This window comes from Oryzias latipes, chromosome 21, assembly GCF_053564925.1.
Source record: "Oryzias latipes strain Hd-rR chromosome 21, Olatipes_Hd-rR_3.1".
Taxonomy (NCBI): Eukaryota; Metazoa; Chordata; class Actinopteri; order Beloniformes; family Adrianichthyidae; genus Oryzias; species Oryzias latipes.
This window is the reverse complement of record NC_136257.1, coordinates 17,473,750-17,497,506: the sequence shown is the minus strand read 5'-3', so window position 1 is coordinate 17,497,506 and position 23,757 is coordinate 17,473,750. Positions and strand designations below refer to the sequence as shown.

The 23,757-nt window shown below is 38.3% G+C and overlaps 1 protein-coding gene and 1 long non-coding RNA gene across 10 annotated transcripts in view; one reads left to right on the top strand and one right to left on the bottom strand.

The window, feature by feature from the left end:
- pcbp3 (poly(rC) binding protein 3) overlaps positions 1 to 23,757 on the bottom strand; it is a 137,280-nt gene that overhangs the window by 38,637 nt on the left and 74,886 nt on the right. For all 9 annotated transcript variants that reach the window (XM_011489554.3, XM_078939349.1, XM_078939351.1 and 6 more), the window contains exons 3-7: positions 6,522 to 6,678; positions 4,255 to 4,278; positions 4,129 to 4,161; positions 3,137 to 3,253; positions 2,802 to 2,933 (exon numbers count right to left, since the gene is read on the bottom strand). In XM_011489554.3, coding sequence (XP_011487856.1) covers positions 2,802 to 2,933; positions 3,137 to 3,253; positions 4,129 to 4,161; positions 4,255 to 4,278; positions 6,522 to 6,596 — 381 coding nt within the window. In that variant the 5' untranslated portion in view covers positions 6,597 to 6,678. The remainder of the gene's footprint in view (positions 1 to 2,801; positions 2,934 to 3,136; positions 3,254 to 4,128; positions 4,162 to 4,254; positions 4,279 to 6,521; positions 6,679 to 23,757) is intronic.
- LOC144988671 (uncharacterized) lies at positions 6,944 to 10,103 on the top strand. Its single transcript, XR_013652642.1, has 4 exons — positions 6,944 to 7,623; positions 8,783 to 8,932; positions 9,013 to 9,105; positions 9,210 to 10,103. It is a non-coding gene; the product is annotated as an uncharacterized LOC144988671 (long non-coding RNA).

The following is a 23,757-nucleotide window of genomic DNA, read 5'->3' as shown; positions in this document are numbered from 1 at the left end:
CGTGCTTCAATGGTGGAAGTTCAACAAAGACCGCTTCCCAGCGCTATCAAAGCTGGCACGTTTTATCTTTAGTATCTTTAGTGTCATAGTGCCTTTAGTATCTGTGGGCGCATCTTGGAAGAGGGACTCACAGGATTGGGACCGCAGTCATCCAGCAACATTCTCTTCCTCTACAGCAATATTGAAAAGTGATTCATTTGTTAAATTCATTTGTTAACGTTGTTTATTTTATGTTATTTATTAATGTTGTTTTTTTGATCACAGCCCCTCATTGCAAAGAGGCGTTATGATGCCAGTGTTATTGAGCAGGCTGCCTAAGTTTGAATATTTTTCTTCTTATTTGTATTTTTCAAACAGAAGACCTGCAACATTTGGCTAATAAATGTAAAACTGCTGTTTTTCATTCAGCGTATTTTAACATATTGTGTATTTTTTTTGAAAAGAAGTCTATTTTCATCAAGTTTTTCATAAAAACAGAATTATATTTGAATGTATTTTGTGTTTAGGGTTGAGCAGTTGTGTTATTACAGAATGTTCTGTCATGGTAACATACAAACCTCTGCATAAACTGTAAAATAGGACAGTTGTCAGCTTTATCAAGCAACTTTGAATGTGCAGGGACAGTATAAAGTCCCATTCATGTCTTAAGTCCACATAAAGCACTTTTTTTTCCAATAGTAGATCCGACCAACTTCATCTGCGAATCTTACACTCGTCTGTGAGAAATGTGCTTCCCCTCTGAGAGTAGCATGCATTTTGGCTTTAGAATTGTTTGAAAAGGTTTCAAAATAGGTGCACTTGAGTGGTGTACGGCTACAAAAGACATTATAGAAACAAAACTGATGACAAAAATGCTAAAATAGTAAAGCAGATGTGTTATCTATTGATATTGATCCTGTTAATATTTACTGTTTATCTACTGTATTTTCCGAACTATAAGGGGACCACATTTTTAGGCACACTGTCAATGAATGAATGAATGGTCTTTTCCAAACTTGCATCATATATGAGGCACACCAAACTATAATGTGCATGGTAAATACTTGATTTTAATTGGCTGCTGGGTGTGGATTAAAAAGTATGTTTTATCAAACAGTCATTGAAAGTGCTCTGCTGTACGCTGTGGTGTGCTGGTGCGGCACAAGCAAGAGAAACCTTACCCGATTAAGCAAGATCATCAAGAGGGCTAGCTCTGTTGTGGGACTGAAGCTGGCCACAGTGGAGAAGGTGGCCAAACAACGGACATTGTCCAGATTTTGGGCACCTATCTATCGATCTGTCGGTCGGTCGGCCAGTCGGTCACATAGCTTAAACATTCTATACCACTGCGCTAGCTTCTTTAACCCTTGTGCTATCTTAGATGACCTCACCTCTTTGACGTGTTCTCCCTACCATGACAAAGTTGGATAAAGGTGGAAAGATTTCATGTAATCCATGGACACCAGTGAAGATCACAAATCATTGAAGAAAAAAGTTTCAGAGCCCTGTCTAGTGGGTCTAGATGACCCAACTCCCAATGTTAAAGTGCCTAGGATAGCACAAGGGTTACAACAACCTTTTGCTTCATCATCTGGACAAAAACAAGCAGTAGGAGGTAAATTTTCTCTCTGAACTGATGCTTTTTTTAACCAATATTGACGATCAGCATATATATGGCTTTCCTTTGCTGCTGCAGTCTAAGTCGGTGCTGTTTGATGGCACAAACTTTTAAAGCAAAAAAATAGTTTCTGAAAGCAAATATTTAATAATTTAATTTGCTACTTAGAAAGTTTTGTTTGCAGAGTGTTCAAATATATATCACGTTATAGTTAACATGTTAAATGATGATGATGTTAGCTGATGTTGATGATGTTAGCTGATGATGATGATGATGATGTTAGCTGATGATGTTAGCTGATGTTGATGTTAGCTAAGCTGACATCCATCATGGATAACCCCTCCCACCCCCTACACCAAACTGTAGAGGCGCTGACCAGCTCCTTCAGCACAAGACTGTTGCACCCTCAGTGTAAGAAGGAGCGCTACCGCAGTTCATTCCTCCCCACAGCCATCAGACTGTACAACACCGTGTCAAAGTGACACTCCACGGTCCCAGGGGTGTTTTTCTGTTTAGTCATTGATTCATTTACTTTTGTTGTAGTTGTTGTTTTTCAATTTTTTAAATTGTTTTTTGTTCCTGAACAGTTGTTTGTTTTTGTTTTTGGTGTGAACTTCATTAGTTATTTCTGTATTTTGAAAAGAATTGTAATGTTTTTTTACAGTTTACATGTTTTGCAGACCGCATGTTTTTTACACTTTTGCAGTTGTATTTATTTAATATTTAATATTCATTTTTTTATTTAATAAGAATCTAATTTTTGATAATAATTTTTCATAATAATTTTAGTAATATTTTTAATTATCTAATATAAATGTCATTTGTGATGTCCTTTATTGATGTTATATTATATAGATTATTTCTGAATGTCGTGTTGCTGCCACAGAAATGAAATTTCCCCATTGTGGGATTAATAAAGTCATCTATCTATCTATCTATCTAAAAATACACATTATCCCACATTGCTACACACTTCGACATCAGAAGCACAACCAGAATTAATCCATTTCTAAGGCCCTCTGGATTTGAAGGTGCACTTTTGTTTTTTGAAAAAAATGTGGGCTTCAAGTGGGCTTTATAGTGCAGAAAATACTGTAACTAAAGCATTTTCTCCACATTTGTAATTTACATTTATCATTGTTGCTTTAAATAGGAAGGAGAAATAAACATTAAATGTAAACTTTTTATAACAAGCTTGAAATACTTCTCTCATCTCTTTGATTTTGGAGCCTCCTTTCCCGATAAGGGAGCCACACTGGCTGGCTGGCACAACAAGTCTTAAGGTTACAGGAGGCTTGCTGGTTGCTGGGCTGTTACTCATGGAATTGATTATGTCCTAAAACACAACAACACACATTGTTTTGCTTGAGTGATGAGACTCCAACCAATAATGAACTTCAGTTAGGTTGAATAAAAGTATCATTATGAATCATTATAGGCGAAAAAAGTATAAACAAAATATTTTTTTCAAACATTTGGAAGGAATAACTTTAAAGAAGTTGTTCCTTCCACATATACCTTCAAGGATGACAATCATACCTCTTCAAATTTGTAGGCAATCATAGCAAAAGCCTTGAAGATTGTGTCTGTTGGTCCAGTGATGGTAACAATCCTCTCTGGACAATTTCCTTCTGAAATATTGATCCGTGCTCCACTCTGTGGAGGAAAGCATGCATGTTCTTGCGTGATCAAGACAATTAAATGTCATATCTATACTTTCTATTTGTCATCAAACCTTGTGATGGCCTCTTTTTGGAAAAAATCAAATTTCACAATCCTGCATGGTCTTTTCTTAGGATTGTTTTTTGTGTTGTTGCATATTGCGCAATACTTTCTAAGAATGTTCCAGGCTGTGGTTTCTACTGCATCAACTTCAGCTGGATTGCAGCCTTGCCGGAGCACAGGCCACCACAAAGCCTAACAAACCTGTGTGTAGGGTATAGTCCTGGGAAACACAACTCGGAATATTTTCCCCCCAAATCAAAATTGGGATATAGCTGTCCGGACTCCAATTTTTAAATTTTTTTTTTTTATTGTTTAAAAAAAACCTTAGCTATCGAGCACGACATCCTTAAATCAAGAGATGATTTTACCTCTTTTCCAATATCTGAACGTGATTTAACGTGATTTTATCACAGTAATTTCCGTTTCTACAGTAAAAAAAATCAGCTCATACTAAACCATATTTCACTGTATGGAATAAAATCACAAAAAACTGCATTAATATTTATAATGCAATAGTATTACTACATATATGTACAAGCAGCAAGCTACAAGCTAAAAGTTTCCTGGTGGCACCTTCACTGCTCTCTGTGTGTTCACTTTCGCTAAAAGTATTTTTAAAGTGAAAGTGTTGTTGGCACAGTGGTGTAATAAATCACAACAAACCTAAAGAAAAGGGTGGTGTAAATATAAGTCAAAACATCATAAAATCAATTTATTTTTGAATAGATGCTAATTTAGAAAACTTTTTTTAAGAGAATACATTCATTTATGTAAAGACAGGAATGAAACTTTCACTTAAAACGTACCTCTTCTCTCATTTTTTTCACTGTTTCTCCTTTCTGGAAAAATAGCAAAACAATACTACATTTACATTTTTAAAAAGGGGAGAAAATTTAACATGCAGGGGTAGGGTAAATAAATAAAACACTTACCTTACCGATTATACTTCCAACTTCCTACAATGAAAACAGAAAGATTTAGAGGAAGGGAAAATCTACTTGAAGTTTCATAATAGAAGTCAATTCAGAGCTGCTTATGCAAGTTCTGAAACAGAATTCCACATTGATTCCTCCTTTAAGAAAGAAAGTATGAAGAAGTTTTTAAAAGGAGAACCTGTTGCTATGTTCACACAGGTCTTGAAAATGCGAAAGACGGCATGAAAAGTCAAACACGCGGTCATTGAACATCAGTTGAACTTTGACCAATTAGGGACTCAGATTTGGTAGTGATGTATGGGTAGCATCCTTTTCAAAACACGGCACAAACAATCATCTGAAAATGAATAATGGAGGAGAATTTTTTATTTCTTTGAATTCAATCCAGTTTTTTTCTTGCATAAGTTAGATATATCTGTGTGATTTTTTATTGTATTGTCTACACAAATTAAATCAAATTAAATCAAAATTTGTAGATTGTCCCCCACCGAAATTATATGACAACAGGTCAAATATATTATATTGCAATAGATCTGTGAAAGAAAAAACCTGAAGCAAGATTCTTACGATTATCATCTCTTTGATATTTAAGCCTCTTTCAACTGCGATTACATGCGCTAGTATTGAGTAGAGACAGACCTGTGTGAATACCATATAAAGCGTGTACAAAAACCCATGTTCAGTGCCTTCTTGAACGCGCTACAAAAGCTAGATGTGTCCATAGCTTAACATGCTTCAGCTAGAGAAAAAAAAACACATATCAATTAAAGGAAACATGTCTAAGTACATTCAAACTATTAGTACAGAAAAAGTTGATTTGAATGCTCTGACAAACAATGTTTTGCTTTAGGGGTCTTGTGTTGAAAAGAGACAGATCCAGCACGGAAGGAGGGATTGGAAGAAGGGACTGAATCTCACTGCCAAAGGCCTCCCCCGTGACAGTGGTGGCAAAGGTCTTGCCTGGCAGCACAAATGCTGCAACATTCATCAGCAGGAGCAGCTGGTGGACTCACTTGTAATGGACCAAAAGTCAGCACAAGCCAACTGAGCAAAGCTGATGTCAAAAGAGAGTCTCAACTTGTTGGGATGGTGAAACTAAGTAACTGATGTTCTAATATGAGTTCCACTCTTGCACATGTTTTAAGGAAGGGGAACCGCCCAGCTCGGTCTTGGTGTGAAATGCTAAAGCTGTACAAATCTCACGAATCTGGCTCCAGGCATTTTCTTTCAGAGCTCTATTATGAAATGTGACAGTCTTGGTATTTCTGTTCTTTTTAACTTATTTTGTCACACAAATTTATCCCAAAAGTGCGAATTATACTCTGAAGGCGACCTTTAGTCAGAGAAATATTGGTAGTTGCCAAACTCATTTACCTGATTGTTTTTCCATAATTCCATTTTAACATTAACCCATTTGTTGAAATAAATAGAGTAAACATTTTATTAAAATGTGTTAAGAATTGATCCAACTCACCACAAGTTAAAAAAAATTAGTAGAATGAACAGGATATTTTTAAGAACCTTGAAAACATTCTCAGAATACTCGATGACTGTTTCTGAGAATATTTCAGTGCTTCTATATATGCCTTGGGAAATCTAAAAACATGAAAGGCAGACATGAACACATTAAGCAGTGAAGAAAACATGGCAGACAGCATCTTTCTGTGTGAGGGGAGTGTGTTCTCTGGAAGACCTCTGACCTCAGGAAAGTTTGTCTGTTTAACCATTGGACAGAGTGCTGAAACTAAAACTGAACATTTGGAAAGAAAAAAAAGTTAATTTATTTTACTTTTGCTATTTAGTTTGATAACTACTTAAACATTTATTTTGAGTTCCAAAAGAATGTCAAATTTTAAGATTATCTGATTTTCAAAAAATATTGAGCAAGCTAGTGGAAGTTTGAATGTTTTGAATTTTGCTAAATAAATCAAACTACAGAAAAGGCAGAATTTCATGTTTTTGATTGCAAATTAATATTTGCAATATTTGTGTACATGTCCATTTTCTCTCTGAAAATCTAAATTTAATTTCAAGTACCTGACTCAGTCCATGCACCATCTACATCCTCTTTCAAATAATACACTTTGCATTAGTTTAGAAAAACAAAACAGTTTTTTTCTTTGTTTTTGAAATAAAAAAGTATATCAAAAAATTGGGAATAGTAACTGTAAATAACATGCAAACTTTAATAAAGGGGGATGATCCTCATGCTTTTAAAAACAGAATAAGTTGTACATTATCTAGAATGTTGTTTATCTGCTTACTTTTCCATGCATAAGGAGACGTATGGTGAGTGTGACATTGAGGCCTCCTTCTGACTGGACTTTGGTGGACTCCATGGTGAGGATTGTGAGAGCCGTCCTGTGAAGGGAGTTTTTCAAAAGCAGGAGGAGAATATCTGTCTTCCACCCAGCCAGTCACCTGAAAAAAAAAAATCCAGATCACAGAAAAATGTCTATTAACACTCAACAGCGTATCTAGAAACACGGTTAAAGGGCCAATGTCATACAAAATATTCATGCATACCGACCCCATGCACAGGCACTTTCTCTGTGGAGCTAGCAGTGATCGACTAAACTCTTTTCTTTGATATGCACGATATGCCAATCCATTTTTGCACAAGTTTGGATGTTGTTTGTTTTTTTAGGTGAAAAGCAGACACACTGTAGAGGCTGACTCTTTGACATCATGAAATCATCACGACACCCACACGGATCGAAAGACGGAGCCTCAGAGATTGAGTCTTCTTCTGGAAAAGAACTCAAAAACTGTGTTGTTTTGTGTGCCAAAGGTAATATATTAATATATACATGGATATTGTTTACTATAAAAAGCTTAAGAAAAGTATGGTATAGGCCCCTTAAAGCTGCGTACCATTCCAGGTGTTTGCGTGTGATGTCACTCTGATTTCCTCGCCTTGTATTTGGCCAAAAATTAAAAAAAAAATGTTCCAGCTCTTAATTTGAAATCCCTACCACAGTCTGCTGTATGGCACACTGTTAACATCCTGCTTTATACACTCTAACAAATGATTCATGGGGTTAGTATGTAGAACTTAAAAAAAACAAAATTTTAAGCACAAATATTTAAGTTTGCTCGATAAAGTTATAATAGTAAGTTGTTAACTTATTTAAAGAAGTGAGTTGAACTCAAATTGTATTAAAGTGGTCAGAACTTAATATATTGCACATTTTTAACCATCAATTTTGTGTTCACTCAACAACAACAAAATATTAAGTTGGTGAAACTTGATTTTATGTTGAGCATTCTTAAAAAGCTAGTGCAACAACACCGGAAAGACAGGCCACGCCTTCGAGGAGAAACGGAGCAAGCACGAAGCAGCTCAATGAAGGACTGTCCTCTCTGGTAAGTTCTCATTTTTAAAATTTGTTTTTGGCCAATCTAATTAAAAAAAAATATTATCTTTCAACTGTGTCGCAAGAGGTGCAGGAAGAAAACACCTAACTACAGCTGCCATGATGTTGTTTTCTTGCTAACGTCGACTTTTAGCTAGCAACTGAATTCATAGGGTGCTGGGGGGGGGACTATGTTATATTTTAACAAGACTATAACCAAGTATTCTGTGTCATTTTGGTCTCAAGTTCAACTGAATAAACGGCAAGAATAAACTGCCTTCTCGCAGAGTTTTTCTGACATGTTGTCTCACTGTTGCAAACACACAACGTTAGCATTTGAATATTCCTGGCGGGAGAAACACTAACGGCTTTGTCTGCGTCAGGTGTCGCAAATACAGCTCGGTGGGGTTATTTATCCAGTTCTGGTGTTATTTGCCTGTAAGAGAGAGACATTTTGTAAGTTTGAATGTTTTACTTCACTCTGTTAATCAGTTTCCTCTTAAGATTAACTGCATAATGAGTCATATCTGGAACATTGCTTTTCTGTAGGTTAAATATTTACAGTTTATTTGTTCTCCAACTAAGGCAGCTATATCAGTGATACATTATACATTTTTAGCAGATAGAAAACGTTTATCGAGAAAGTCCAGCTCCTCCCTTATCCGCACCTTTCCTGCAAACCCTAATTTTATCTTAAAACATAGACGAATATATTTGGCAAGAAAGTTTACTCACTTGAAAAAAGGAAAAATAAGGAAGGATCATTCTTGAACAGTTGGAAAATTGTTGTTCTGTTTTTACTCTTCACCCCAGCTTTAGTTGGAAATACATTTTTTACCCTATAGTTTAGCATTTAAAAAGCTGCTCCAAGTTTTATTTTAAGGTTTTTTGTCTCCTTTGTAAACCAGTTTAAATAAAATGTTAACCGTTTTTATTTTTGTAAACAGTTTTCTTATAGTTTTTCAGGTCTAACCTGTAATCCTAATTATCAACAGTGATGTTTATGTAAATTAATTTAAGAATAAGAACCACCAGTCAGTAATGTCAGAGACATATGGCATGCTCTTTTTAGTGCTGCTCATGGAAATATTTTACTTAAAGCATTTACTGTGTAGATGAATGTACAAAAGTGAATTGTAACTTTTCATGTTTTACTTATTTCTAAACAGATTAATGAAGGATTTAAACGCATCACCACTATGGGGGCAACATCCATGACAAAAGTAGACCATTACTCTTCAAAAATAATGTCCCTGGTTTCCACAAGAGGAGGAGCCACAAAAATGGACTTTCAGCATATTAAGACTATGGTGGAAGAGGTAAAAACATGTTAGTTGCCACTTGACACTGTAAGTTTTAATCAGTTCATACACATTAAGTCTTCCTCTTCTCTCTACAGGATCATTCCATTGAAAGGAAAAGGGGGGCTGCTATTCATTCCTTGGTTGTCTACCTAAATGAAAAGGAAGAAGATCTTTTCAAAGAACTGGTGGTAGGTAGAGGACTTAAGACACCTTTTTCTTTGAAGTCCAAAGAAAAAGGGATCCCTTTTTCTTTGGACTTCAAACATTGTTTTTATTTTAAAATTATTTTTAGGATGAAGATGCTGATATCACCAGGGAAGTCTTGAAAATTTCCATCGCAAGACGGATTACACCAATTCATGCAGGAGTGGTGATCGAGGAAACAGAAGTCCTTGGAGACCTGGATGTACCCAGAGCCTGTACCTTGCTTATTGGACTGATATATGCCCTGAACATCAGTAAATCAAAAAGTCTAAAGAACACCTTGCAGGTCTTTCAGAAAGTTTTCTTTGAGCTTAATGCCCTGAAAGGGTGAAGAACTACTTGGCAGTAAGTGTTCTAAAACAGTGGTGTCAAACTTCATGCCCGGAGGGCCGACGTCCTGCTGGTTTTCCAGATCTTTCTGCATCATTTTCACCTAGTCTGGTGTGTCCAGCAAGAATGAGAAAAAAAGAGGACATTTGGAGGAAGTGAGAGCCTCAGTTTCTTTGTTTCCACCAACATCCTCTTTTCTGCCTCTGATTGGCTGAACACACGTGACCAGGTGATTAAAAGGAAGTACAACAAGGACACCTGGAAAACCAGCAGGGCATCAGCCCTTTTGCCTGGAATATTTACACCTGTGCTTTGAAATCTGTTATTGTGCTGTTAATTTTTTGTTGCAGATGTGCATGTAGCAGCTACACCTTTAAGCAGTTTCAATTGTAAGCCTAACAAAAATGTTTTATTTTTGACTTTTGAAGGTTTTATTTGTCACAGAAGTATTTCTTTTACTTTGTACAAAATGCAGGAGATTAAATATTGTTAGTCACTACCAATCTTTACATTCTTTTGAATCTTTAATTTTTGAGAAGCAACGAGAAATGAGTATTAAAGGCGGATTATCGTTTCTTAATTTTGTGAAGTATTGGATGGTGTATGTTTGAAAAATACTGTTTCTTTTCATAATAAACAATTGAAGCAAAAACGAGAATGGTGGAGTTGTCTCAACTGATTGAATTAAGTTTAGAATGCTGAAAGAATTAAGGTAACAAATTGTATGGACTTTTTTGAGTAAAAGTAAAAGAAAACAAATAAGTTGAATTAGCTTAAATTCAATAACTTGCTAACTTAAATTCACCAGAAGCTTTTACTTAAAAATAAAAAATAATTTGTGTTTGTGGGACAAAATAAAATTGAGTTAATCAAACTCAAAAAGTCAAATTTAATTTACTCAATACTGACTAGAGTTGGGATAACTCAAAAAGATCAATGCAAATTGTTACCTCAATTGTTTAAAGTTGGCCCAGTGTATTTTTCTTTAGAGTGTATGGAAGCGTTTCTGTAGCATAATTAAAAAAAAAAGTCAATACCAGAAATGCTTTTTCATTTTCAAATTGAAGCTGCATTTGTTGACTCAAAATTAAAATGAAAAATCAATCAGCCAAACCGCTTTTTTTTTCCTCTTCTTCAACACTGATCATTCTGTCACTTAATTGAAAGAAAATAAAGAAAATGGTATTTGACATTTTTTTTTCAAAAAGTTCTCTAGTAAATGTGTTGCAAAATTCAATTCGAAATGTCTAATTTGACAATTAAAATGGATTAACAGAAATGCTTTTTCTATATAACATTGCACATACTGTGACACGATTAGAGCGAAAATGCAAAGAGGGGACTGCATTTTCTTTTTCACATCCACCATGCGAAAAGTGTAGCATAATTCACTTCCAGTCAGCATTTGCAGGAGGGAGGTGGAGCGATGACGTCAGTGCTCACTGTTCTACTGCGCTGTTAGCCCTACCGGCAAACAGTGTTCCAAGATTGGGCGGTTTAGGTTCTAGATTTGCGGGTAAAATTGGCTTTGGGCGGGTAGGCATAATTTGGGCGATTTTAGAGTCGATTCTGCGTTTTTTTATTTTTTCATGGTAATGTAGTAGCAGACTACGTTAGGCTGTGTGGCTGTTGGAGTTCTGCTAAGCTTCTAAGCACTGGAGCTTCGTGAAGGCATCAGGCTGTGTGTTGGGGGAGCTACCAGCTAATGTTTTTACCTGGATCACTACATGGAGCGGTGTCTGTGTTTATCTCACTTAATGTAATTCTTCCACACACTTTAAAACACACCATGAATATGTAAAAATACATTTAAAAACACATAAAATAGAACATTAAGGTTTTTTTTAACATTCTCTAGCATAATTTGTGTAGAGAATCTCTTGTAGTTGTTTGTTCTAGGCTTCTATAATGTGAGCCTGACAGCAGCAGCATGGCATGTACCACTTTTTCTGCAAGAAAAGCTTTAATTGCATGGTACAAAGATAAATAGTAGAGTGGCCTACAATTTTGATCTGCTAAAGTCATGTCTTCAATAAATCCCTGCCATTTTTAAATGTTAGGAGCTAACATTTAGCTTTAGTGCAAGTAATACATTAAAAATGTTTATCTTCTTGAATGTTTATGTTTAGTTTCCAAAAACACACTAACATGTTTTTGTCAGCCTAAATATCCCAGCCTGATACACAGTATTTTGCTGTTCTTATCCTCAGCTAACATTAGGTAGCTAAAGGAAGTGGGACATTTTACTTATGGTGGAATAATTTATTCAGTTCTTAATTTTACCTGTCTAAAACATAAATAAATGAAACATTTCAAACTGAAAGACAATACAGCTTTATGCTTCCATGGGCAGTTGAGCAATGGTACTAAATAAATGGTCTTTGTGCATTAGCACCCGTCTGTTATCATTAGCGTTATTCTAATTGACACATTAGTGGGGTCAGGGTTTGGGTTACACCCTAGTTTCCTTGTGATTGCTTTTTAATTGTAATTAGGTTCGGCTTAGATTTGGACCAACACAGGATGGCAGGACACTGATGCACAATAACCTAAAATATTAACATTCAAGCTAAAAGGCATGCATTGTGGAATTTTTGTCCTATACCTAATGAAATGCATGCAATAAAATGACATTTTGACCAAATGTTTTCATCTAGTTTTGTGCAAATTCAATATAAATCCAAATGTTAGTGAGTTAAAGATGGGTCTAATTCTATCCTCTTTAGAAAAATCTTATTGTATGACCTAGAGTTCAAATCAAAAATGTACTTGTGGGTGTTCAAGAAGGATGTTAGATGAATAGTGTGTTTGGATGAGACATTCAAGTCAATCTTTGTTGTTTTTTTTTAAATGCCATTTTATCTCTAACCTTCAAAAACCCTTACATTTATGTAATATTTGTATATTTTTTGTACATAATTTCATCTCAAAATTTTGCGGTGCTTTACACATCTGTTTAACTTTGCAGTTCATATGTTAAGAAATATTTTTGATAAAACTCAAATCAAACAAGCTTTATGCAAATAGAGCAATATATTCAGAAATATTTAGGTAGAACCAAAGCAAAATGAGCTTAAAAAAAAAAAAAAGAAACTTAATAATAACTGAAGTAGTAACTTAAAGGTATCACTTCTAAGCATATATATATAGATATAGATATAGATAAATCAGTTTGGTGCTCATAAATTTAAAATTATCACTTAATCACATGAAAACTAAATATTTACTGAGGAAACAGTATTAGGTGCAATAATTTGCTCAATATCTCATAAGTTTTTACAGGATAACAAATGTTATGGCACAAAATAGAATTTCAAATTTAATGAACCTTTTTTTTCTTCTTTATAGCCCTTTCAAAGATGAATAGCAGAGATCAGTTGACTGAGCAAACAAATTATAAAGAATGCCAGCAAGAAAAATGAAAATAAGCACACAGCAACAGAATGAGCTCTGCAAATAGCCCAATCTTGTTTTTTTAGGTTAAAATGCCCAGAGCATTGACTGAACTTTTTATTCACATTCAGCCTTTACAAACCATTTATCTATTAAATGTTGTATCAAAATATGTTACCCTGGATGACTTCTCTTTTTACAAGCTCTTTATCACATTCTTTTGTAAAACTAAAAAGAAAATAATTGTGTGAATTTCTGGGGTTATTTTTTTCAAATTCCCTTTATTTTTTAATTTGTGGTAATTAAGTGGAGAGACTATTACAAGAGTATAAATACAAGAAAAATATTTGGTTGCTCGATTATTGTGAAAGTATTTGCTTGATCAAACAAACAGAATTTCACATTTTTAGCTCAAACTACAGGACATTATGGACCCTTTAAGTTCCACAGGTTTATTAGAAATAGCCATGATCGAAATTTCCACACAAACTTTCAGTTTGACCCATTTTGATGCAAAAAGCAGCAAACCGACCCTTCCGTACCACTGTTATATCAACTGCTCCTACAGGCCCCTTGCAGTAACATCACACGTGTGCCAGTCCTGGATGAGGCCCGGGATGTGTCAAGTACGCTTTGTTTAGATGCATATGACGGGTAAAATATGCAACTGCTTTCTCTGCAGTTTGAGTATCTTTTACTTTAAAAATAAGGTTTTTTTTTTCTGGTTGAGTGAAATACAGGAAATGGTAAATGGTGTATACTTATAAAGTGCTTTTCTACCTACAAGGCACAAAGCACTTTACAGTCACAGACTGTAAAGCGCCAACCTAACACCAGAGGCAAGGTGGGGTTCAGTGTCTTGCCCAAGGACACTTCGACACATGGGTGTGCAACCTGCGAACCTGCAATATTATGATCATGGGTCGACCGCCCTATCGCTGCTCCACGGCCGCCCCTGCAAGGAAGCTTGCAGAGAAGGGATGCATAAAATATGCAGGGACAGCCTGGACACAAAAAGAGGTTATCTTTAATGTATATCAAAAAAAAATACCCAACATCGCTCTAGATCAGGGGTGTCAAACATACGTGTCCGGACTGCCAGGTGCTTTAGTCTGCCCCAGACATGAAGAGTAAAAATCAAAACGATGTTTAAAAAAGAAAGCACGTTTCTAGTCCATTCCTGTGGCGAGTTATGATTTTTTAAAGAAATAACCGAAATGCGCAATTCCACCATTAGGGGGAGCAAAGGAAAAGCAAAACAGGAGAAACAGCACATCTCTGCATGTGCCGAAAGCAAAGCCCTGTGTCTGGGTAGGCAATAGTTCAGTTGTGAGCCTCACCAATGTTACGTTGCTATAAGAATGATCAGTAGTGACACCCTAATGTCCAAAATGTTGGCAAAAAGAAAAAAAGGTTGAAGTGAAGTCCTGAGCTTTCCAGGAAAAATTGACAGTTTAATTTGTTCACAGAGCTGAATTCAAAACCTACATGCTTAGTATGTCATCAACAGGTCACAGTCCTCAGGGAATATAACTTTCAGCACCACAATGAGACTCACCATAGAGAAGAGTTTCACCATTTGCAGTTAAGAAAACACAAGATTTATCAACTATTACCTGGATTGATAACTGTCTGCATTTACTGAAGCCGTGATGTCAGTGATGGAGCAGTGACACCTAGCTACCTTATTGCAAACAAGTTGGTGCAAACATCCAAACCATTTTCAGATGGTGAACTTGTTAAAAAATGCTGAAGGCTACAGAAAGGTTGTATCCCAAAAAGCAGTCGACCTTTGCTAGCATAAGTCTGTCAAAGATTACGATTACAGATACAACATCTCTGAGGAGACTTGGGCGCCAAATGAAGGAATCCAGTCATTTATTTCATTTTCTGTCGCTATTGATGAAAGCACAGACATCACAGATATATACAGCTGTGCATATTTATTAGATGTGTTGAAGCGACGTCAGAGCGAAGTTTCTGGAGTTGATGGACACAACAACTGCTGATGACATAGTCAGCTCTCTAGTTACTGTGCTGGACAATGTTGGAGTGAACTGTAGGGTTGTGCCGATGGACGATATCATCATCCATCGTGATGGGTGACTGACATCCCGATGGAGAGACCACCATCGTGATGCCACGCCCCCGCCACGTTGCGCGTCGACACCATAAGCCACGGTTACATGTACAAAATATCTTGATGGGATCAATGGTCGGATTAGAATCCAACCGTGTACATGGGCCCAGAAAAATGTTTTCAGAATATAAAAACGTTCACTAAAGTCACACTTTCCGTCAGAATAAATCATTCGCACATGCGCAGTAGGGTTTGAAAACCGGAAGAATATAAATTCCGCCGAGCGGCTTTTTTTTCCCAAACTTTATTGAATGTAACAATTCAATACAAAACAATGTTAAACAGTGCCGAGCGGCTATTTACATTGACATGTCAGCTCGGTAAAATACGAGATGATCTTCTAAACGTGCTTTTAATAATGTTACGGTTATTATGAAACACCTGTTCGCTCATCATTTGAATTTTAATCCGTGTGGTCAGTGCTTTTTCTGAACGAAGCCAGGATTAGCAGTATGCTAACAACATTAGCTTTGGGTGGTGCTGCTTGCTGGCTGCACGTAAACATGTAAGAATAACATTAGCCTTTATTTAGTCGGGACACGACTGGAAACACAGGACTGAGCGACATTTCTGCTTTGAAGCTCAAATCGCTCTGTGTGCTGAGGATCCGACCTGTGCTCTGACACACACTTTTAGACCCGGTTCTGAGTTCGGTTGCTTGTACCCCTAGAGCTGCGGGACGGATCGCAGTCTTAAATCTCCCACATACCGCTCATGTAACAAAGCACCCCCCCCCCCTTCCCCTCAAACACAAAGCTGTAAGTCCGCGCTCCACCGGTCCACTTCACTAGTGAAATGCGGGAGCGGACTACTTCTTTTCTATTTTGTTTGTAACTTTTTTTGTTAAAGTCACTTCCCTCAGTTTATACTGGATCATCGTGGATTAGTCATTAGTTGGGAAATTAATACCCCCCCCCCCCCCCCCCCGACGATGTCATCGTCCATCCCGATGGTTGACAGCAAACATCGTCAACGGCCAATTTAAGGGACATCGCCCAACCCTAGTGAACTGGTCATGTGACGTCAGTTTGGTCACTCATGGTGCCCCATTAAAGGTCAGGATGTAGGAAGGTGTTGCCACTGTGTTTTGCACACTTGAATGACAGTAAGTGTGTTGCTGCACAGGATTTGAATCCTGATATTGATGGCCAGGTGAAGTTTCAGGAGAGAAAGGAGGTTAACTCCAAACTCTTATGTTCACAAATGTTTGCAAGTTTAATTTAGTGTAATTTTTTAATGGTTTGGAAATTTACATTTTAGGCAGGTGTTTCATTTTTTTTCCGTTGCCCCTCTTGTGTTTATTATCGGGATTGCTTCAGTGTCAGATGTAAAATATGCAGTCTGTATAAAATTGAATAGACCTTTTTTTTAAGTGAAATTAATTTTATTTAAGATCCATTGGCCTCTGTGAAAGAATGTGCAATAAGAAATGATTAGGCTACCATGTTGGTTGAGGCATGTTTTCCAATTAAGTAAAAAAAAACTAAAACAAAGCTGTTATTTTGCCTTTACGTTACTGGTCCGGCCCACTTGAGATCAGACGGGTTGAATGTGGTCCCCAAACCAAAATTAGTTTGACACCCCTGTTCTAGATGACTCTGTTGTCTCTTACAATGTCTATGTACCTTGGTTTTATCTGACAGGGGCTTCTTTATGTTTTAGTTTCGCCTACTTTCTCCTACTTTTGCCAAACACAGACCCTCCTTCAGGTCTGTACTCTACTGCAGTAGAGTCAATTTAAACATGCAAAATCAGTTGCATATTCAGTATCAAAGAATTTATTTTATGGATCTATATTTAGCGTATTTTATGATTTTTTTAAAGAATTTACTGCCACATGTTTGTCAAACGTGGCACACATTTGGAACATGATTGTGGCTAATACCTTTTTCCACCTATTGGGACACTATTGTGTAATATCTATGTGCCTTCAGGAAGCTTTGCCATACATTTGCTACATCTGGTCAACATAAGTTTTTAAGTTGACCTGTGTAGTTCATAACGAGTTTGGGCCGCTTGAGGTTTACCTCTACTTTGTCTGGCCCAGACAAATGACACCTTTGCTGTAATTCAGCCAAAAGTGGCCCACATCCGTCTGCTATCTGCGATGCAAGCGCATGGTTTACAGTAAAGGTCACATAGCATCCCAACCAGTGGTAATGGGAGTATACAAAGGTATTGAATTACAAAGCATACATACATCCCCAATTTGGTTATTAACTTCTTCATGAAAGTATTGATTACTAATAAAAAAATAATACAAAAAAGAAGAACTGCCATTGCAGCAAAAAAGGAGCAAAAAAAGGAAATGCAAATAAAAAATAAACGCTGCAAATAATAAATGCCATCACAGCAAAAAAGAAAAAAAAAGCGATAAAAAAAAAGAAAAGAAATGCAATCACAAAAAAAGCAACGCATCTAAGAAAACGGCTGCAAATAAAAGATAAAGCCACTTACTTCACTTTCTCATTCGTTTTCTGATTCGTACTCCTGTATTTCTCCTACTTTTCGCAGCGGTGTGTATACTAAAGGCCAATCCACTTCTGGTGTACCATCGGCAAACTAACTGTTGTGGCGTCACTTTCGTGGCTATCCTTTAATTGGCAGCCGTTTTCTTAGATGCATCGCTTTTTTTGGTTTTTAATTGGAGTGGGTCTTTTAAAAAAAGCAAACACATTGAATATGTGATTACTTACATGCATAAAACTATTATTTTTCTTACAAAACACTTTAAAAAAAGACAGACATTTTAGCTAATCTCAAGCGGTTTTGGTTTGATCAATTTTAAACTTTAATAGCGCTAATAAATTAATTGAAGATAAATTAATCTTTTCTTTTCTATTCAGTTCACATCACCTCAATGTAATTTCATATAAAAAAAAATCCAAAGTACAGTTCAGTGTTCTGATAATCGTGTTACACCAAATTATATATTCCTGGATTTGCTGCTTCTTTGTAAAGTCAATGCTGCAGTTTTATTGCATGTTTTAAGATAACAAAAAAGAACAGTTTTCCCCCTGTAGGGTTGTGACAGGAAGCCAGGATCTGCTGACTTAGTCTCTATCACTCTAAAGCAGTCCTGTGTGGAGACAGCCAGCTCAGATTCATCTGCTTTTTTTTTCTTTGCCGAGGAGCATCTACAAAGCTTTGCTGCAAGTATTAAATTGTCAAACATGCACATTTCTGTACAAACACAAACTTACAAACACGCTCAAAGGGTTTAACTACAAAGAGGCAAAACGCAATCACTAATGTATGCATGCAGGCCAAACTGAAATAAAATGTGTGCACTTTCATTTCATTCCTCACCGGAAAACTCAACAAGGCTGCAGCAAGATATGATTTGTCGCAGCAGCACATTAACAGGGTGCCAATCTGACTGCTGTTTCATAGTCTGCTTTCCTGGGTTTGTCACAGAGCATAAACAGAACCATTCTGAGCAAACTCTAAAGATTAATTAACTGTAACGCCAACTGAAAACGTTTTATTTTACGTTTTGTTATCTGCTAACACTCATTTTACTCTTTTACATTAGTCTGCCCCGTGGTGGTCTCAACAAAATATACAGTGAGAATACGACCCATAATAGTTCAAAAGTTACAAAGTTCAAATTCTACAACTTGAAAGATTTGAAAACTCAAATAAATATGGCAAATTTCTATCTAATCAGCTTAAAATTAATAAAGAAAAATCAACAATCACATCTTTCACGGACCAAACAGGAAATGTCTGCTCCATTAAAAATGTGTTTAAAGATTTCTTAATAATGTAAACCTACCCAGGTTAAATGTGGATCAAACCACAAACTTAGTCTCACCACTCTCATCGTCTGAACTTCATGAAGCTCCGTTACTTATGCCTAATAGCAAAGCTCCAGGTCCTGATGGCTTTCCTGCTGAATTTTATAAAGGATTCTGGGAACAGCTGGCACCAACGTTTTATAAAATGGTCACATTTATCAAGGAAAGCCAATCACTACCACCTAACATGAACTCAGCCAACATAATCCTTCTGCTAAGACCAGACAAAGATCCCACAAGTCCTTCAAGCTATCGCCCCATTTCATTAAACAACGCAGACTTAAAAATAATTTCCAAAGCACTAGCACAGAGAATAAAATGTATCTCCATGCAGATGACATATTACTCTTTTTAATTAACTCGTGTTCTTTAAATGAAACAACAACAGTTATTAATGAATTCTCCTCCATATCAGACTACTCAATTAATGGAATAAAACTGTGTTATTAACACTGAACAGACTCTCGATACCAGTCAAATCAGGGAATATCAAAAATCTATTTTTCCCCCAATTTATCAGAACTGGTGCAGCTAAACCACACCCCATTACTGAAAAGCAAACAGGACACAAACATAAAAACCCCCTCCCAGGGTTGCCATTTGGAATAGCCCCCCCCCCCCCCCCCCCCCCGGTTTTATTTGCACCATAGACATTTAGGGCCCCTTGGTGGGGAGGGTGATTGGACATCACTGTGAGTAATCGGGAGATGTCCTCTCAGTACCCTACCAGCCAATTTTAACTGCATCCTCTTAGTACACATACCCTTTATCCCTCAAAATATACACTCCAATATAAACACACATACATGCACACACACACACTCTCACACACATGCATTTTGCAAGGAAGGTGGGACCTCGGACCATCTGTCCCCTACCCCATCCCTGGTAGGGGGTACTGGGCCCTTGGCAACGGCGGCCGTGTTCCCTGGGTGCTGGCTTTCTGGGCCCGGCAGCCCTCTCTCCCTGCAGGGAGAGGGATCCCTGAGCTTTCTGGCAGGGTCAAGAGCTTGGGATCACATCGCATCTGACCGGGGGATGTCCGAGTCCCTGCGGTGTGGGTTCTGGTCCTTGCCCCTAAAGCGCTGGGCCTCGCCACATTTCCAACTGTGGGCCAGCCTGGTCGGGCCATGTTTACAACACATATTGTGGACCCCCTCTTCCCCTTGGTGTCCTCCTCCTGGGTGGGGATGGCTGGCCCCAGCCTTGCTCCTTCCTGGACCGATAATGGGCCGGGTGGGTGGCTGCCTGGAGCGCGGGGTGGGTCTCCCTTGGGGGGTCCTGGCTCGTACCTGGGGTTGGGGGATGCCCAGAACTCCTGGGTGGTGATGAGGTGCTCGTCTGGGGCTGTGGGTGCGTTTCTGGGGCGGGGCCCCGCGTTGGGCCCTCCCAGCGCGGCGGGGGGGCTGCTCTCCTGGTTGGGCCGGAGCTGCACTCCCTGCACCTCAACCAGTCATCTAGCAAAGGACTGCAGAACCCTGCTAAAATGCTCAGAGTGCAACAGTGACCGCCACCACACCGCAATGCATGCTAGCACGCTGCCTCAAGTCTCTACAAGGCTTACTCCCCCAACAAACAACGGCGGGGAGGAGAAGCAAACCATCACCAATGCGACTGTAAGTTCACAGTGCACTCAAGTTTGTGGACCTGGGCAAACGGGTAGCTCCTGCTCTAAGATTTGTCTGGTCAGAGTTTATCAACAAGGTCAACGTGAAAAAGCAGCCAACATGTGTGTGATTCTGGATGACCAAAGTAATCGTTCACTGGTCCCCTCAGACTTTTTGAACTGTTTAACCTCAAAAGCCAGTTTATCCAATGCAGATTGAAAACGAGCGCTGGGCTGTGGGAAACGTCCAGATGCAAAACAGAAGGTTTTCAGATTGAATTTCTTGATGGAAAAGTAGTTCTCCCACTACGGTAACTCATTAGCCGCCTTTACATGAGCAAAAGTTATCGGAAACAATGCCTGATTGGAAGAAAAATGCGTCATGTAAAAGCGCCGTTCGGAATACTCTGCCCCGATCAGAATATTCGGTTCAAAATTTCTTTCCGATCAAGATAGGTGGGTTATGCCGATTGTTGATCCGATTGTTGTGCATGTAAATGGTTGATTCCGATCGTGTGTCACTAGTGCTCTTGTTTACGTCATGCATAGACGGTGTTTCGCTGAGAGAAAGCTTTGCAGAGCATACAGGACCGACCAGCTGCTCTGCGGAGCCACCGCGCAAAGCACCTCTCCGCTTTCGCCCCCCTGGCTCTCCCCTCTCTTTCACCCCTCACGAGGGGGATGCAGAGGAGGAGCACTTCGTGCCCACGGACGTTTGGACCCGGCACCCGAGCTCTGCGTTCGGGCTCGGTTGCCAGTGGACCGAGTGAACCTCTCTGAGCAGAGCTGCCGGATTTATTGATTTGTGTTTGAGGGGAGGGTGCTTTGTTACGTGTGCGTTTTGTTGTTTTGTTATGTGTGAGAATTCGGACTGCTAGCCGACCCGCCGCTCTGGATTAGCAGCTGCCGGCTTGAGGAGAACCACCAGCACACACAGCGGCTTTGGGGCGGTGTGTGAACTTTTCAAAGCAGAAATGTCGCTCAGTCCTTAGAAACTGTTCGAAAAATCATGTGGATTTGTGTTTCCAGTTGTGCCCCGACAAAATAAAGGCTGATGTTATTCCCACATATTTACGTTCAGCCAAGATGTAGATTGCAGCTTTTCTCGCATGGATTACATTTTTTGTTCATAGATAGGCTAAATGTTGTGAGCGCTTGTTAGCCTCTCCTAACACGGGCTTCTTCCAGCTCCGTTCTTCTTCCACAAAAAAACCACTGACCATACGGATTAAAAATAAAACGATGAGCAAACAGGCGGTTAATAATATTCATTACATTAATAATTTCTTTCTAAAACCACGTTTAGAAGATTGTCTCGTATATTACCGAGCTGCTGCATAAAATGTATGTGGCAGCTGTTTGTTTACAACGGGACTCATTTCCGCTTACGGTATTTACAACACTACTGCGCATGCCCAAATGATTTATTCTGACCGAAAGTGTGACCCATGTAAACGTTTGTTCTAATAGGAAAAAGGTTTTCTGTGCCCACGGTTGAATTTTAACCTGACCATTGATCCGATCAAGATATTTTGCCCATGTAACCCCGGCTACTGAATGCAATGAGATACTGAATGACCGCTCAGAAATCCCCACGCCAGAGGCTGCCTGCTGTCACCCACACCTGGAAAAGATATCAACGTACATACCAGATCTTGACCCCAAAGCAGAAATCCTGATCTTTATGGGAAGGGACATTTTGAGAGTCCGCCAGCAAGTAAACGGCCCCCACAATGCTCCTTTCGCCCAGAGACTGGATCTAGGATGGGTTTTGATTGGAGATGTTTGTCTGGGAAACTCGCATAAACCAATCATAAGCACATACAGAACCAATGTTTTGGAAAACGGACGCCCATCTCTATCTACATCCTGCAACAGCTCTATCAGGCTGACTGAAAATGCCTGCCAAGGCGGGAAGGAATGGAGAAAACTCAACAATGCATCAATTGTAACTTTAAAAAAGAGCGTTTTCAACGACACAGTTTCGGACAACAAACCCGACCCATCAATAGAAGACACAGTCTTCTTGCAGTTAATGGATGCAGATATGTTCAAGGATGGCACCCCTTCCTTTCCGACCACAGCACCAGCTTCTCTCTAAAAAACGTTAGTACGCCCTGTCTCGAGTTTTTTCACTGCAAAAAACTTTAGAAAGAAAACCAAAGGTCAAAGATCAGTTTTTTGAGTTTATAGATAAGATGTTTCAGAACAATCACGCAGAGGTTGCTCCACCACTGGGAGAAAATGAGGAGTGCTGGTATCTGCCGACTTTCTGAGTTTTTCACTCACAGAAACCAGATAACATACATGTGGTGTTTGACTCCAGCCCAAAGCATTCAGGGATGTCTCTTAACAATGCTCTCTTCAAAGCCCCAGATCACAACTCTCTTGTGGGGGTCTTGGTCTGTTTTCGCAAAGAGCAAGTGACTGCAGTTGCAGATATTCAGCAGATCTTCCACTGCTTCTTTGTTCGCAGTGATCACCGGAACTACCTCAGATTTTTGTGGCACAGAGACAATGATATGTCCGAAGAGATCATTGACGATAGAATGCGGGTGCATGTGTTCGTGAACAGCCCATCTCCCTCTGTGGTCATCTACGGACTAAGGAAAGCCATCCAAGAAGGTGCACACAAACACGGACCCGATACAGTTAAGTTTGTTGAGCACCATTTTTATTCAATTCAATTCAATTCAATTTCACTTGTATAGCCCAAATTCACAACAACAGTCGTCTCAATGGGTTTTCGTATAGGTAATTGAAAAAGTTAAACATAATATCAAAAGGATCATGAATACATAGAATTCAATAAGAAAATACTAAATTGATGCTGCTCTTGAGGGAAGAAAACTTTATGCAAAAACTACAACCTGAAATTGACATTTTAAGAGAAGGTCAGAAATTACACATCAGGAAAATTATTAAAGTTGATTTAAATTAATGATTTCAAGCATTGTAGTCAAAGCAATAAATAATTTAAACATTTATCAAACTCATTACAGAAATGATGAAATGCATTGATTAAAAAGACAGAAAATAAAACAAAAACGTCACTTAAATCACATTTGCTTAATTCAATACAGTGATCTTTAACTAAAGTCATGTAGAGATTGATTCATTGCTTGAAAAGGATCTGGAAGAACAGAGCTTATATAATACAAAATCAAATGAAATCAAAATAAGACTATATGTAAGAATCATCATGATTCCATAAGGCACTGTACACAAAAAAATAAACAAAAGCTTTTGTAACATGACAATCTGAAAATAGGATCACATTTATTCACCCCTCCCTCCACCTAACCAGTTTTACCAACATAACTCTCAGCTTGTGCTGGATGGTCAGCACCTTTCAGGACACGTCCAG